This window comes from Parus major, chromosome 1 (assembly GCF_001522545.3).
Source record: "Parus major isolate Abel chromosome 1, Parus_major1.1, whole genome shotgun sequence".
Classification (NCBI taxonomy): Eukaryota; Metazoa; Chordata; class Aves; order Passeriformes; family Paridae; genus Parus; species Parus major.
The window spans coordinates 24117369-24134786 of record NC_031768.1 but is presented as its reverse complement, the minus strand read 5'-3'; the positions used below and the strand labels follow the sequence as shown (position 1 = coordinate 24134786).

Below are 17418 nucleotides of genomic sequence, written 5' to 3'. Positions count from 1 at the left end.
ATTTCTGAAGCAGATGTACTTGAAAATGTGTGCTGGATTTATAGGAGGAATAAATTCTAGCAGAACTTGAACCAGTAGAACTTTTTTGTTTGTAAATGGTGATGTAGATGGATGGGCCATCTGTGGGTTGCAAGCAGGGTAGCAGTTAATGAGACATAAATCAACTGGCATGCAACTTAATAAAAAAGAAGACAGTTTTTTTGGGTTTTTTTTTTCTCTCTGCAAGTATGAATGCTGCATGAGCTTCCTTGTTCACTTGTCTCTACAGATTCCCTTTTCTGACGCTGAGCAAGCAGTGAGCAGAGCTGTTCTGTGACACTGTTAGTCTTAAGGAAAAACAGAAGGAAAAACCTGAAAGTGCTACAAATAACAGATTTTTTTACCTTCACTGCTTCATCCAGACTTGTGAAATTGGTTTAAAATTCCTTAAGCTCTCTTGGTTAATGATGTATTTTCCAGCACACTAACATTTGTTGTGTTTAAACCTTTGCCAGGGCGGGAGCAGTTCCATGGCCTCGGGTCTATGTACTGCAGAGGAGCGGCTGCTGTGATCCTCACGTACGACGTGAACAGCCTCCAAAGCCTGACAGAGCTGGAAGAAAGATTCTTGGCACTGACGGACAGTGCGAGTGCTGACTGCATTTTTGCTATTGTTGGAAATAAAGTTGACCTCAGTGATGACTGTAGTGTACCACCAGATGAAAATAGACCCGAGAAGTCTGGTGCCAGCTGTGGCTCAAAGGTGCGGAAACAAGTCCGTGCAGAGGATGCAATTGCGCTCTATAAAAAGATACTGAAATACAAAATGCTAGATGAGAAGGATGTTCCAGCAGCTGAGAAAATGTGTTTTGAGACCAGTGCAAAGACAGGATACAAGGTGGACTACCTCTTTGAAACTGTGTTTGACATGGTAGTCCCAATTATCGTACGGCAGAAAGCTGAGGGGCCACCGCAAACCGTAGACATCACGGACTACAAGCCAGCCAAAAGGACAAAATCAGGTTGTTGTTCCTGAACCATCTGTGTGACATAGAAAAGGGGAGGGATTTTTCACTCCAGCAAAATGAGGAATAAGAACTGCTTGCAGTTGACCAGAAAGGAAAAGTCAAGGAATAAATAGGCTATAATGGTATATGAAAAAAAAAGAAAAAAAGAAACAAATAAATCTTCTGACCATTAAAGGCTTCTGGGAAGCTGTGTGTATAAAAAAATGGGAATGCAAGTGAAATTATGGAATAAGACTTGCCAGTTTCCCTGGGCTCTGAAGACAAATGGTGTGTTATGACGATGGGTAGCGACAATCATTTGGACAGAGATGAAAGATTCTGATTTTTAGTGACTTGCCATTTCATGTTGCATGTAAATGATCTGTTTGTGTACTCTTGAACACTTTCATATGATGATCTTCTTTTCCCTTACGATTCTAACTTTGGAGGATTGAACACGCGGTACTTTTTTTATTCTTAAGGAAAAAAAGAAATTCTGGGTATATTTATATTTGTAGCTAATAAATCAATTGTAATCTTTTTATGTCAGACATGACAGCATACGATCCAGAAGCTGAACTATTAAAATCACTGTGGACATGTACTGTTGATTTGGAGACTTTATTAATGAGAATTCTTTTTCTATAGTGGGCTTTCATGTGTTAACAAGCAGTATCCCAGCTCTTGCTGTTCTAATTGCAAGTTGTAGGAGGAAGTTTTTTCTTTCCTTCTGTTTTTCTCTTGCAATTCTTTTTAAAATAGGTGGGTTTTGGGGAAGAAATCAATCTTGTCTGTGTTTTTGTAAAAAACCTCTTTTTGGTGACTTTAAGGGTATAATTGTGTTCAGTACATGTGTTCTGTCTCCTTTCCCCCTCCTTAGTTGTTCTCAGGCAGAGCTGCAGCTTTGATTTTTATCAGCTATGCATGACATTACTACCTGGAGTAGTAATTAGCTCTACCTGGAGGGAAGTGAAGACTGGTGTTTTCTGATGTGAAACCCACTAATGCTGGAGGAAGGGAAGAAAACTGCCTTTTGTGGAGTAAAAGGCCTGTGAAGGAGCAATAATGAGGTACATGGTTTCTCTCCTGACTGCAGTAAAAAGGAGTGGCTAATGCTTAATACAGCTCCTTGAGTTTCCCAACCCTCTCAGCTACAAAGAATGCATGTAGTGACCCAGGAGCTCACACTGAACTGAGACTGAGTGAAGAACTTCTAGTTTTTAAACATCCTCCACCCTGAAACCCCCCATTCCTCCCAAAACCAGCCAACCACTCAACCCCAAACATTTTGCATATTTTCAGTTTTGCAAGCTCTTGTGTGGGGACTCCATCTTCCTTTGGATGCCTCTAGTACAATTTTCTAAAACTAAGGGTTGGTGGTTGTTATGATTTGTCATTGCCTCTCTCTGTCCCACCCAAATCACAGTTGTTTCGTACATAGGGAGAGAATTCCTAAATAAATAATAAATTGAATGATCACTAAATGTATTTAAAGCACTTTTTTTTTTTTTAGCACATTCTCTTGAGCAAATTGCTGCAGAGCAGTAGCTTTATTTTCTGCTTTCAAGTTAATTCACAGTATACTTGTAGTGGGGAAGAATGGTTCAAGAGAGAAACCAGTGAGTGTTAAATAATATAATCCTAGGTTTGGGTTGGAAGACCCCTTTAAATGTCATCTAGTCCTCCATGCATTGAGCAGGTGGGTCTTCAACTTAATCAGGTTGCTCAAGGCTCTGTCCACTCGAAACTTGAATATTTCCAGGGATGGAGTATCTACCACCTCTCTGAGCATCCTGTTGCAGTGTTTTACCACCCTCATTGTCAGAATTTCTTCCTTACATCTAGTCTGCAGCTGCCCTTTCATGGTTTAACATCATCACCCCTTTTCCTTTTGCTACAGGCCCTACTAAGGGTTGTAATCTTTTGAGTTTGCCAGTGGCTTGCAGACACCTGCCAGTCTGTCAGAGACTAAACAGCACCTGAGCTGTGGTATTTTAAAATGTGTATAATTAGAAACCTTTTAGCTATTAACAAAATTCCAGGGTCAGTATGTAGTCTTCCCTGAGGACTGGGAAGAGACAAACGGGCTGCACCCTCAGTTTTGTTTGTGACCAAGGGGTTCTGCTGACACATCTGTGAGAGGTCCAGCACTGGTTTTCCTCCATCTGTTGGCAACTGAACCTGCAACGTGCACTGAGTACAAGGTCAGGTGTTTTGGGAGATGTACACCTAGAAGGTACAGAATAGTAAAAATACTTGTAAATTTAACATCCAGCACTTCTTAAGGTATAAATATTTGCAATTCAGTTGCACCAGCATTTGATTCATATGAGAGCTTAAGTAATTCTTACAGTCTTCCTAAAAGCTCCAACTTGGGTGTTTTCACAAAATGAGATGACACAGGAACCAGTCTTGTGCTGCACTTTTGCCCTTAAGGCTACACTTGTCTGGTATGATGTTTGTAGCTTTTTAGTATTGCTGGCTATTTTCCTTGAGAAATTTCTGGGTTGTGATGGGTTGACACTGTACCAGCCTTTGTGAGATCATGGGGTTACACGACAAAACCTGGCAAGTTGTGTAATATATGGGAGCTATTGATGAGAGGTCAGGTGTCTGGAGCTGGGCCTGTTGTGGTCATGCTGTGGAAGAAAAGGGAAATCCTCCCTGCCAGGACTAGTAAAGGTGGGTAAAAGCATGGACAAAGGATTCTACCTGCCCTGGCAGGGAGGGGGAACTCATTTATTCCCCCTGCCCCTCTCCCTGTTATGTCTGGATTATGTGATTATATAGTGAAAGCCAAGAGGTGCTATTTTTGGCCATGCTGGGTGAATGTGAGCTACAGGCCAGCCAGAGTGAGGTGATGGCTGAGCCAGGCTGACCCATGGGGGTCATCATGACCTCATCTGTGCCAGAGAGGTTGGGAAGGATCCCATCCTGCTTTCTGCCCCTCACAGGCACCTATGGTGCAAGACAGAGGTTGCCATGGGCCCTTGACAACCCAAACAAAGCTTCAAGTCTTGTGGAGGCCACAAAAGGAGCCATAACCTCCTCTGCCAGTGCCCATAGGGCTGGCAAAGCTTCTGAGCATCTTACTTATATCCTTACCCACATCATGGTGGGAAGCACTCCTGCCTGTTTCTGCTACTCTCTTTGTGAGTCATGGGGTGCAGTGATGTTGCTTCTTTCCCTTGTTCAGCAGGGTTTAAGTGCTGTGTGCTGAACAAGTTGCAGGGCCATGTTCCCACTCCCCCTCAGCTGGTGGCTGTGTCTGGGGTGCCACTGGTCCCCATGTGGTTACAGGGGCAGCTGCTGCCTGCACTTGGGCACTGTTGGCATATTGGTAGTGACTCCTCAGCCTCTCCTCTGGCAACAATCTCACACCTCCTGTGCCAAGGCCATGTTTACTGCTTGCTGTTTGCTAATTTTCTATTTCTGGCAGCCACGGACAAGCACAGTCATGTAGGGTGTGAACAGACTCTGCTCATTTGGTCAATATGCTCTGGGGGAATAATTGGGGTCAACTCATGTCACTATGTTGTCTTCACTATATCTATCTTGATACACTAGGATGCAGTATTACCTATAGAAGGGGAATATAATCTCATTTTCCCCAGGCTCAGCAGCATGTTATACTTCAGCATGTTTTCAAACAGGAAGGTGTAGGAAGGATACACCATGCTTTGAAGCAAAAGATTTGGTGAAACCAAGGCAAAATATTTGTAATTTTTTTACATCCTAGGCTGGAGCGCTCTAGTTCAGTAAAAGGATTGTTTTGTTTTGCTGTAGCTGGGTTTTTCCTGTAAAAAGATATTTTAGCTTCCTGAAAGTGGGTTCTACAACCATAACTCTGGAATTGTTTGGGTTGGAAGGGATCTTCAAGAATCATCTATTTCCAACCCTCTGGCAATGCACAGGGACATCTGCCAGCCACTCGACCGGGTTACTCAAAGCCCCATCCAGCCTGGCCTTGAACACTTTTGGGAATGGGACAGCCACAGCTTCTCTGTGCAACCTGCTCTGGTGACTCACCACCCTCACCATAAAAAATATCCTCCTGTCCAATCTAAACCACCCCTCTTTCAGCTTAAAACTGCTTCCCTTTGTCTCTATAGGTCTTAGCAAGTCTCCATTAGGTACTTTGAGGCTGCTATAAGGTCTCCCCAGTCTTCTTTTTTCAGCTGAACAATTCCCAGCTGTCAGCCTGTGCTCATAGGGGAGGAGGTAAACTTGCAGCCAAGAGGCAGTTGGACAAGTCAGTCCCCTTCCATGCAGTGCTCTGGATTAGCTCACCAGGTGAAATCCTCTGTCTGCTGTGAGTGTTTCACGTGTTTGTGTGCACGGGCTCTGTCCACTTCTCAGAGAGGCGATTGCACAGGCTTTGGAGGAGCACAGCTGTGGGTACACAGACCTGAAGCACACGGTGTACACCAAGCACACAAGCTCCAGCCTGCTTAGCACCCGGTGGGTTTTGTGGTTGGTTTGCTTTTTCCCCCCGCACTTTGCTGATGTGTTCCACTTAATGCTGTGCTGGGACCACTCTGGACAAACTTGTTAAGATCAGTTTATTGAGTCAGAGAAAATGAAGAGACAAAACAACTGTTGCTGGAAGAACTATGTGCTGAGGTTTTATGTGCGAAAGCAATGAGCTTTGTAGGAAGATTAGGTAATATATTAGCCATGAAAATCCAAATAGTTTACTGCTGTTGTTGACATAATCAGTTTTTACAGATTTGTTTAACCTTCACTTGAGTTCTCTGAATGTGCTGCACTGCCAGAGTTGCATGTTGTACAACCCACAAGTGATAGTTGAATGATCATCCCACAAGCACTGCTGTCTAGCAAGTTGTCTATTCTTGGGTATTTGTTACTGCCACGTTTAAGAGAATTGGCAAATATGAAATAGATTTAGCTCACATTGACTGCAATGCTTTCAGTACTGAGAGTTTTATTTAGCTGAAATAAATAATGGTGTGATAAGTTTGTTCAGGGGCTGCCTGAACAGAATCAGAGAGCTCATTTAAAGCTCAGGTCATTTATCTGTTTTTGGCTATATCTAATTATGTGAGCAACTAATCTAGGTCAGACAGTGTTCTAGGTAAGTACCCGAAGGCAGCCTACTAGAAAGATGCCAAAGGGGCTTTTTATAAAGGTATGTAGTGCCAGGACAAGGGGGAATGGTTTCAAATTGACAGTGAGCTTAGATGAAATATTAAGAAAACATTCTTTACTGTGAAGGTGGTGATGCACTGGAACATGTTTCCCAGAGAAGTTTTGGGTGCTCCATCCCTGGAAGTGTTTAAGGCCAGGTTGGATGTCACTCTGAGCAACCTGGTCTAGTGAAAGGTGTCCTGTCCATGGCAGGGGGCTTGGAATGAAATTATTTTATGCGCCTTTCCAATTCAACCCATTCTATGATTCTAAACCTTTAACTTACGTATTTTGCTGTGGAGGTAACACCTGTCAAGTCTGGTAAATGTTGGTTTCCTGAACTTTGTAGAGCATGGATAGTTATAATCTGCAATGCCACAGTTTATTTGCTTTAGTCATTCTAACAAGCAGATTAAATACTATTTACTTGTTCAGCTTAAATAAGTGATTGTAGAGAGAGCTTCCCTCTTAAATCTTTTTAAGTGCCATGAAATAGACAAGTGTATTCTGACTGAAGAGTTTGAGTTTCAGTGGGAGGAGTTTGCTGGGAATGCTTTTCTAATCCCCTAGTGCAAACAAAGTATTTCAACAGAGCAGTCCATTCGCATTGTATGGAAAAACACAGTTTACAAAGTAGGAATCACCAATAAATAGAGATGTAGAAAAAAACCCAGGTTTTATTTATGATACAGTGAAGTTGGAATGTAATAATAAAAGCCAAGAAGCACCTGAGGCAGAAGTGAGTTACTGAAAAATCAACTGTCATTGTTATAATGTTAATCAGATTATGCAAACATGAAATTTGTAGCTGATCCTTTTTTCCCCTCTTCTCTTGCAGTGCTGACAGACAACTTTGGGTTAAATTGTTTCTTCCTACAGCAGGAAAGAACAAGCCGTTGTGGCAATTATCAACCCTTTTTGACGGGAAAAGATGGTGCCAAATAAATGCCTTTTTTTTTATTTTATTTTTTTTTTATTTTATCCTCCCCTTTGCTTTTGCAAGGAGGATGACTGTGTGCAGGTTGGGAAGGTGAGGTGTGGCTGTCCCACTGCCACTTGTCCCCAGCTGCCAGGACAGGATCCATGCAGGGAGCCAGCTGGCAGGGCTGCAAGTTCTGTGTGTGAGGGTCATGGGGCATCGAGCACCCCTGCAAACCCTGTCGTGGTTTTTTAAACCCTGGGTGGGTGCTGCTCCAACATGATGTGGCTAAAGCCTGGTTGTGATGAGTGGCTTAATTTCAGAGGGGAAAAGGTGCAATGCAAAAACCAATTGCTGCTGCTGTGTAGGTGGTGTGATACAGATGAAATATCCACAGCACGGTGGAGCAAGGGATCCTTTGGCTTAGGGTATGTCTAGGAAAAACACCATCAAGCTTATAAAATGAAATGATAATCTTCTAACCAAACTGAAAGAGTTGCATTCTGTGTTCACTGCTTTGGGGAGCCTGTGGGCTTTGTTATTGGCAGTGGTTAAGTGCTAAAGCATGGTGAGGCTTGGAAAAAAAAAAAAAAAGACTGTGTTGGGTATGTTTGAAATGCCCGAGCACAGAATACTAAAATGCAAGTTATGTTTCAGTGCTGGACATGAACATTTTGGACCACAGTATATTTTCAGTATTTTGCAACAATTTAGGACTTAGATCATCCTGTGTTAATTTACGGAACTGCAGCTGTTAGTGTTTACTGTTGTGACAAATACAGTAAATAGAAAGATACATATAGTCTTCAGGTAAATGCGGTGGGTATCTGACCAAGGAAACCTTTTATTACTGAAGTTTTTTTTGGTGTTTCAAAGCTGTGAGTATTTCTATCATTTGGCAAATGATATAATATTATACTAGCAAAAATTGTGTATATATACTGCATAGTGGGAGAACACAGTACTAGATCTGTTAAACTTAATTTGTGTTATACTTAACTTGCTTTTACAGACATTTAAAAAATTAATTTCCATTCAGCTTTTGAGGTAATAAGTTAAAAAAAGCACCAACATGATTTATTCAATTGTCTAACCACCACAGAAGGCTCCTCTGTATAAGAACTGCATGATAAGGTGGTTCCTTATGCTGTGAGGGACTTCTATAAGTTTTTCATACAGACTTGACATCTGCTGATGTGGCTTCGGATGAGTCCTGCCTTGAGTGTGTCTCCCGAGGGCTTGCTCTGGAAGGGCTGGTCGATCGTGGTGAGCCAGAAGCTGTATTTGTTTGCAAAGTAGTGACAGGTTCCGCGTGCGCCGTTGCATTCGATGAAAGGAGTCGCCCTGAAATCTTCCAGGCAGCTCCCAGGAGAAACCAGCGACTGTCCTCCACCTTCATCACCAGCAGCAGTGTGCTAAGGGAGACAAGGAGGGCAGGGTTCAGAGCACAGCCTCAGGCAGTGCTGTCATAAACTTACATGTGTGAAAAGAGCAAAACCACTAGAATTGCTCCTAATCCTTATCTCCAGAGCAGAGATTTGGCCAGTCCTGCAACTGTGTAAGGTTTTGGCCATGCTATAACTATATAAAACAGCTAGCCCATATGCTGATGCCTCTTTGAAATCTTCTAACAAACATCTTTTCTATAGTTAAGATTTCCACTTCTTGTAAGTCTTAGAATTGGAGAATCATTTAGGTGGAAAGGGCCCACTGGAGGTCACTTCCCCCAGTTCCCTGCTCAAAGCAGGGCCAACACCAAAGATGCCCTCAGTTGCTCCAAGGTGCTGTTCAGTTACTAATTCCTCTAAGGATGGACCTCCCACAACTTGTCTGGGTATCTTGCTCCTCTGCTTTATTACCCTCACTAAGAACAATTTTCCACCATATATTTAATTTGAATTTCCCAAATTATAAAGTCTGTTTTACTCTGCATTGCATGTGAGGAGCACTGCAGAAACAAAATTACCTTATATACAATAACTACTTCCCTGTATGACATTTTTTTGACAGCAAATTACAGCAGAATCATGCATCTTTACACCACTCAACTGTTGCTGTTGACATGTTCTGTGATAATGGACTGAGTGTTACAAAATGGGCATTTTCTCTGTCCCTTTAAGAGCTGTAGAGCTGTATTTTTAAGTTATACTGTAGAATTTTTGTTAGGAACTGAAAGAATCTGCAATATAAAAGAAAGCAGCTGGAAAACAGAGCTCTTAAACAGTTTTCTAAATGTAGGGAATGTAAGAGGTAGCATAAATTATTACAACTTTGAGGCCTCTGCAGTTGGAGCTGGAAAGCAGATAGTAAGAACTGCTAATGCTATTTGAGCCCTGGCGTGGCTGCAGCCCTGCTTGGCAACCTCAGGATGAGCACTGGAATTCCATGCTTGGTCTGTAAGCTCCAGCTCTATGCCTGTAACATCTCTTCTGGTACTGAGTATGGCTTTTTACCCTCCTGCAATGCTTACTCATGTGGGATGTATGATAGTGGAGTGCCCTTGCTCCATGAAGTCTTACTGGCTTCTCTGGGTGTTTGGGCAGAGTCTGTGCTGACTGAGGATTGTACCTTACTCAGGGAAAGGAGATAACAAATTTAAACCAAGGAATTAAAACAGCAGGTACTCTGAGAAAACCACAAGTGTGCTCTACTTCTTCCACAGTTGCCTGAGAAGCAAAAATGCGTAGAGCAAACACTTCATTTGCTCCACAAGCTAGCTGGGAAAATGGGAATTCTCACAGTGTACCACAGCGCTGACAGACTTTGCCCTGGCAAAAAGTTCTTGCTAAGGTGGCAACTTTGCTCTTAACAATGCTCAATGTTTACATGGGGCTTTGCAAATATTTAATTAATTCTTGGCATTCTTGTGAAGTAACTATGAGATTGGTATCAGGGCTTTTTATAGAAGCAAAAGAAAGGTCAAACACAGGGATGGTAAAAAATTTGACCTACTCTCTCAAAATGTGGGGATTTTTTTTTCTGTACCTAATTTTGGATTTCCCTGTATCTTATTTTCTAAAAAAATTAAGTTTTTGGCTTTTGACATACAAATGGTTTGTGGGTAAGATTGTTCTTTTATGACATCTTGTGCCACAGAAATCTTATTTCTTTTCCAACACTGTTTACTTCAGGATTCAGCCCAGTCTTTAGTAAGTTAACAACATGGGCATGCTGCTGCAGTTTTTGACTCTCGTGTTTATAAAGCAAGTTAGAAAAATGAGCATCTGTCAGACCATTCACTGACATTTTAGCTGCTCTTTATCATGTTAAGCCCTGTGGTGCTCATATCATCCCTCTGTACAGTCTTGCAAAAAAAAGGTCAGGCCCTTCAGTAGGTCTTCTGCTGCACATCCAACACTAAGCTTTTCTGTAATATCCCTTTCCCTAATTATAAGATCACAATACTAAAGAGCTCCTGTAAACCATGGAATGTCCAGCTCAGCCCTTATTGCCATCAGAGATACAACTCTGAGACTTAATTTTTAAAACACTCAGAGGCCATTTCTTTTTTCAGAGTAAGTGAAAGACTTTGGTTTCAAAATCTTCAACCAAAGCACCAATGATTTCTAAATTTCAAAAAGAATGACAAAAGCATGTTGTTACTTTTCCTTTTTTTTTTCCCCCTAGATCAGCTTCTTAGTAGTGATGTATAAAAATAACTCCAAATCTTTAGCTGTTAAAATGCTTTGTATGCTCCTGTTGCACCTCAGTGTAATTTTATTTAAGTCACATCTGTCCTTTTGTTCTGTTCTGAAGTGCTATTTTGTACATAAAGTCTCCAGATGCTACTCTGACAAGAGACAATTTTCTCTGAAATTCACAGAAATGTTCATTTTCCACTTCTGCTTCCTAGAAATTACTTTTGTACTTCCCTGGTTCCTCAGTATGACGCATGGTTTTGGTCTTGCTGGCTCTGAAGCAGAGCAGCCTTACTAGGACAACACACTCAAGTTTAAAACCCATTGCTGCACAAAATGGGACACTGGAGACCAAATACCATGAGGAAGGAATATCCGATCCACAAACTGCGCCAGCCTTCAGGGCAGTGAGGAATAGAAGCTTCTTGGCTGTGGACAGCAATTGCCACAGCTGGGGCCTCACAAACGGAGCAGCGACTGATATACGGCTTAATGTCTTCTTCTGCCACGGGCATCATTGGGAGAGGTGCTGTGGTTGAGAGCCAGTAGGATTTATCATTTCGACTTGCATAATAACAAATGTCCCCAGGGTTACAGTAGAGGAATGGCATGGTGCTAAAACGGGACAAACACGAGCCAGCCAGCCCTGTTAAAAAAGAAGAAAAAAGCAATCATTCTCACAGAAGACAATGCACACTTTCAGTTTCCTGCTCTTTCCCAGCTACCTGTCAGGAAAGCCCAGTGGTCCAGAATGTTTTGCTGGCTTCACAAGTTCCCTCAAACAAGACTAATGACTTGCTGGAGCTCTCTTGGGGCGCTCCATGAAGTCATGTAGTTTTTATATTCTCAATTTGGTGCTTCCTAAGCCTGTTTTCTGTAGTCCCAGCTTTTGGAATCGAGGCTGCTGCCAGCAATATTTGTACATACCTAGATCCTGGTTGTGTGCTTTCTCTTGTCCTTCAAAATACAGTAGGCTGTATCCACTCCAGAGTTTGTTCATGCCAACTGGGCACATTGGCTCTTGGTCGGACTGGCTGTGCTTCACCAGCAGGTAGCCCATGCTGACACTGCGGCCTGGCATGCCTGCTGGCCCAGGGCTACCGGGGCGGCCCGGCTGACCTTAGAGGAGGGCAGAAAAGAAGGAACCCAAATGGGTTTGTGCTCCCACAAATGACCTGGTGCTAGCTGATATTCCAGCTAAACTGCTGGCAAGCAGCTTAATGGCATGATGCCTTTTCCTTATGGTATGTTGTTAGAAGAGCTGCAGGTCTAGGATTATAACAGTTGCTTTTGAAGTAGATGGGTGTTGGATCAGGCTCCCTGGTTTCTAAGATAATATTATACACCAGAACTACAGAAAGTCACAAAGTTCTGATGAATTTGAGCATACTTCCTACAACACAGATGAGAAGATTTTTCCTTTAAAGTATTTTCTTAGTCCAAGATTAACCAATGGTTGTTGGACCTCCTGCATTTGAGTCATACACTTGAAACTGTGCTCTGCAAATACCTTTTTCTCTGTGTGCTTAGCTAACTGAGATAATAAAAGTGCTGCTTTTTGGTTTGATAAAGACACAGGTATTTCTTTTACAAATACATTCCCTTAAACTTTATCAATCCTAGTATCACCTACTCAGCCATTCATCTCCATGAATGCTACTGTTAGTTAAAGACTAGGCTGAAAATACTTAAAGAGAATAAATACACTCAGAGCAAAACAAACTCATGAGTGGACTGACATCTACAGCTATCAACATTTATTCTGAAAATATTGCTGAAAGGTAACTGTTAACAATTAATTAGTTGTTATTATTAGTTATTGTGAAGTATCTGTGAAGACAGAAACTGTTCTCCCCTCCTCCACCTTCCTCTTGCTCCCCACCCCCTCCTCTCTCTCATCTCCTTCCAGGGAAGTAGTAAGTACAGAGCAATTAGGTGCAGAGAAATGGGAAAGAGGAAAGAAGTGCTGCATGATATCTCTTACCTTCAAATCCCACCGGACCCTGAAATCCCATTCCTCCTTGTTCTCCTCTGGAGCCAGGAGGAGCTGGAATGCCACCCCTGCCTTGGAGTCCGGGCTGTCCAGGTGAGCCTCTGAAACCTTATACAACAATGGTTGTAAGCACAGTGACTGCAGACATATCAACATGCCCCTCCCACTTTGTTAACATGGGCTCTACTTGTGTACATTTGGTTCTGTCTGCCGGGTTTACTAATTTACACTGAAGGCAAGATCCTATAGTACTTGCTCAGGCAAAACCACCAAGTTCATTGGAAAAGGTTGCTAGGAGCAAGACTACATGCATCCCACAACCCTAATCCTTCACTCTTGGCACCACTTATCTCTGGTGAGGCTCATGGCACTCATAGGTGCAGTGCATCAGCTCTACATGACACTAATGTTACATTATTCCCTGAGCTGACAGCATTCCCACAAGGATGTGCACTTTTCCACCAAAGACGTTCAGTCTTGATTTGTGTGAGATCCATATCTGATGTTGCTTTGGCTATTGTGAGCGTTACCACGTAGATTTGGCTACGTGAGAATTTCCAAAGTTATTTCCTGTTTTGCTTATGTTCTGAGTGCTAGGAGGAGGGAGAAAGCTGAAGCCTCAGCTTTGGAAGACAAAAACTTGACTCCCCTTTCTGGATTACAGACTTTTAAGTAGAAGAGCATCAAATCTGTGCTGTAGTGGCCTTACTCTGCTAAGGGGAACAGCTTTCAGTCAGAATGTGTGATTCCTACCTGGATCTCCTGGTGGGCCTGGAGGTCCCATATCTCCTGGGCTTCCCTGAGGTCCTATATTCCCACGGGGACCTGGTGAACCTTGCTCAGCAACCAGCCTTGGAGGATGAGGGGGTGGCCCAGGAGGGCCTGGAGGTCCCTGGAAGCCTGGCAGTAGAAGCAATATGAGAGAGTTCAACTGAAAAAAACAACAACCACCCTATTTTTTCTTAATGTACTTTCATCCAGAGACATGTTTCTCTTACTTAGCTGCACATGTATGAAAAGTCTATGGTCTGCAACTCACCAGCTTGGGTATAGCAGCTATATTATACTGGGGAAATATGTGTGGGTATGGGATGCCCAAGATGAGACAATCTCCAAGTATGGGATCATCTCCAAGGATTGTCTTCACTAGGACTGTACACAGATAAACAGAAGGAAATTAATGATGCTACTGCATTTATGACACAGGAAGCTGGGAAGTTCCCCCCAAACAGCTGCAGCTCTCTGAGGTGCAGCACCATCTTTTGGTGGGTTTCAAGAGACACAAATACACGATGGCATAGATGGAGTGATGGATTTTAAAGCTATCTTTGAATGCTCAGTATGTCTGCTCTGGAGGATTCATTTAGACAAGAAATCCTTCTTTTTATTAACACAAAAAGTAGCTCTGATTTTGGAGTTGGCACCTCATACAAGTCAAATTCATAAAGGCAAAAAATGGAGTATTCATGTTAAATTCATAAATGCAAAAACTTGACTACTCGTTAAATTCAGGCATCTGGCCTCTGGAATTTCCCAGGATTCACAGGGAAGCAGGGCCAGTTAGGTCAGCTCTGTGGAGCTGCAGAATGAGTGGTTTCAAAAGTGGTTTCATCTGACTGCACACACTTACCAGTTACTCCTCTATCTCCCTTGGGTCCGATGGGTCCCAGATCACCTGGAAATCCTACTGTGCCCATAAAGCCAATGACACCTTGTTCACCCCTAGGACCTTTAATGCAAAATGACAAGTGGCATTACTGCATTTCAGTACAAATCACGTGAGTGCAAAAGTCATGGTATTAAAGCTGCAATAGCATAGAAGGCTCCCCTGCTTCCTGCCAAGATCAGCACTTCCCATCCTTACCTTTTGGTCCAGGGAATCCAGGTAGGCCAGGTCCTCCTGCTAATCCAGGGTCACCTCTGCTTCCTTTTGGGCCAATTTCTCCAGTCCTACCTGCTTGTCCACTTTCTCCTTTGCTTCCTGGTGGAGCAGGTATTCCAGGCTGCCCCTGTGGTCCTGGATAGCCTGTTTAGAGGACATATAGATGGCAATCAATTTATACTTAACACCTGGGCACAGAGGAAAGTAACAGAACTATCTGTGTCCCATCAGGTTGTATTTCCTTAATTTAAGCAGGGGACAGACTTATTCAGAACTCCCACTCCTCTTGCTCTCAGGCAGGCAGTAGTGGCAGAGGAATTAGAGTATGAAGTTATCTCAAGCAGGATTTCAGGAGAAAGAGGGTGCCTGCTGAGATACAGCCTTCAATGAACTATTCCTTCATCACCAAATACCCCACTTCACTAGATGCCTCCTTGCTTCATCCTGAATTATCCAAGTAGCTAGAGAGAAATCAATCAGAGAGCAGCAAGTATCTGACTCAGAGCCAAGGACTTACTGTTCTGTATGTCTTAGTGCTTCAGTTGATCATCTGGAAACAAATAAGTACTTCATGCTGTCTTGGGAATTATGGGAACAGCTTCTTTTTCTAGAATTGCATATTGCCTGAAGCTAAACCCGGCACATTTCTCTTCAGTTACCTCTGCTGCTTACAAGACATTTGGACCTTGTTTCTGAAGAGAGAGTGACTTACTAAGTAGGGTTTTGAGTGGGGCATCTCTTGTGCTGCCTTTAGAACCTGGATCACACGACTGCAAGATGTATGTGGCAAAGTAAGAGTGAGCCACACTTGTCTCACCGTTTTGGCTGGGATATGGTGTTCCTGTTTCCACTCTCCTGACTGCTTGGAGAGTTGGAATCAGTATGCAGAGTCAGGCCAAATAACACTCTCTTTCAACTTGGAAGTCTAGGTATTTTGTTGGTTTACAGCTGGTTTGTCTGTTCTGAGTTTTTGCTGAGTTTACAAAAAAATTTCCATCCATCATATAAAGATGTTAGTGGAACAACTTATGCTACAAGCTCTTCACAGTGGCACTACAGTTTGAAATGATTGTGCAGTCCAATAAGCAATAGGAATTTTTAAGAAGGAAGAGCTAATACTTTCCAGTGTAATTTAGCTTGCATGGTCATTTCACATAGGAGAATTTTGTAAATTATTAAGACAGTATTTAATAGACTTGCAAGTCTGCCACAGACCTCAGATTCTAGAGTAGTGGATTAGCATAATCTAGATTAGCATAATACTTCTGAAAGTTGTTGAGAGAATTCTGGATTATTCAATCTGTTATTTACATGAAGATCAAACCCTTCCATCAGGACAACCTGGAGGAACTGCCTTTTGCTTTCAAGAGGTCTGTATTTATTATCTGATATACCAGGAGTTCTGTCCAGCAATTTTAATGCTGTGTTTAATAGAGCTACTTTGCTGAATCAAGACAGAAGTAACAATGGCTGCTGTTGCATGAATTACCTGGAACTCCATCTAGACCTGGGGAGCCTTTATCACCAGGATATCCTGATATATTTGAAATCCCAGGAGGCCCTGGAAATCCTTCCTGCCCAGGAATACCAAAGGGTCCTGGGACTCCTGAAAGGAAGAAAAGAAATAATTAATATTGCAAGGAAAATGCACAATTGCAATTAAAAGGACTCACCTTAGACTAAGGGGTGGGATTTTCAAAATAGAAAACACCTGCAGTTCCCATTGATTTTTGTTTAATTTTTTTCAGATAATACTGTGGAAGTTGGTTTTTTTTAAGAACAAAATACTAGTTCTCTGCCAAAGCTCTCTAGGTAGCTAATTACATCTCACTCTGTGGAATACTAATAATCTTGTGTCTTCTAGGTAAAATAGTACTTCAAGACAGGAAGTACTCAAAATCTCCTAGGTATACTGAAGCAGGCAGGAAAACAGCTTTGTTCTTCTGTGTCTGCAGGGTCAGTTAAACCCAAAAGTTCAAATCCAAGAATTTCTCTAGAGATGAAAAATTGTTAAATGGTCAAAAATCTGCTCTACCAATAACAGATTATTCTTTTAAGTGTATTGAAGTTGTTAGGAAGTTAACCTTCTGTTTATAATTGTGACAGATAAATGTGAATGAAGCTGGTTTTTTTGAATGCTTGATAATAAATCTCTGAATGGTGTTTGAGATGGCACAGCATGTTAGTAACAATGAAGTGTAACACAAAAGAATATGAATGAGCCATTGAACTAAGCAGGCAAAGGTTTATATCTCTGTCAGTCCTTAATCCTATCAGAGCCAAAATGTTGGAAAAACTTAAAAACCAAACCCACAAAAAAATATGTAATTAATTTATTTGTTCCTAACATCAGTCTGGTGGCTTCTTGATGGACAAAAACCAGGTAGTGATGCATTCTGAGATGAGCACAATCTGTTGCAGCACAGAGGGTTGGAGCTTGCTCTGCACAAGGGGTAGACAGCACCAGCATAGCACTGTGTATGGGAACAGAGCCCCAGAGGTGCCAGCAGGACCATCACACACCGAGAGGTTGTGAGGCTTTCAGGTGAAAGGTAGATATGGACAGGTTTGCAACAAAAAGAGAGAGGGGTCATGCGCTTGTGTAACTGGAACTTTATCAAAAATATCTGGGGAGCTGATGGCTGGAGCATTTGTAGCCTCTGGCATTTGTAGCTTGCTGAGCCCAGTGGGTGCTACAAGATGGGGAAGGACCCAGGTGGAACACAGACTGCTGCTTCTGAGCAAGGGCTGGCTGAGCTGCAGCACAAACTCCAAACACTGACCTTCCCAACTTCGGGAGTTTAGCTATTCAGCTGCCTACACCAGAGTGTATTTTGTGACATCTCTAACAC

At 42.4% G+C, this 17418-nt stretch overlaps 2 protein-coding genes across 5 annotated transcripts in view; one reads left to right on the top strand and one right to left on the bottom strand.

Annotated features, from left to right (window-relative positions):
* RAB20 (RAB20, member RAS oncogene family) overlaps positions 1–1605 on the top strand; it is a 28262-nt gene extending 26657 nt beyond the window's left edge. The window contains exon 2 of the mRNA XM_015621938.2: positions 495–1605. Within this exon, the coding sequence (XP_015477424.1) occupies positions 495–1015 (521 nt within the window). The 3' untranslated portion in view covers positions 1016–1605. The remainder of the gene's footprint in view (positions 1–494) is intronic.
* A 5180-nt stretch (positions 1606–6785) lies between these two features.
* COL4A2 (collagen type IV alpha 2 chain) overlaps positions 6786–17418 on the bottom strand; it is a 137129-nt gene continuing 126496 nt past the window's right edge. For 3 of the 4 annotated variants that reach the window (XM_015621906.3, XM_015621915.3, XM_019006268.2), the window contains exons 41-48: positions 16056–16172; positions 14549–14710; positions 14315–14413; positions 13438–13584; positions 12676–12792; positions 11619–11810; positions 11051–11337; positions 8112–8468 (exon numbers count right to left, since the gene is read on the bottom strand). In XM_015621906.3, the coding sequence (XP_015477392.1) occupies positions 8214–8468; positions 11051–11337; positions 11619–11810; positions 12676–12792; positions 13438–13584; positions 14315–14413; positions 14549–14710; positions 16056–16172 (1376 nt within the window). In that variant the 3' untranslated portion in view covers positions 8112–8213. Of the gene's footprint in view, positions 8469–11050; positions 11338–11618; positions 11811–12675; positions 12793–13437; positions 13585–14314; positions 14414–14548; positions 14711–16055; positions 16173–17418 lie in introns of all 4 variants that reach the window. The other variant, XM_015621895.3, reaches the window with a different exon arrangement.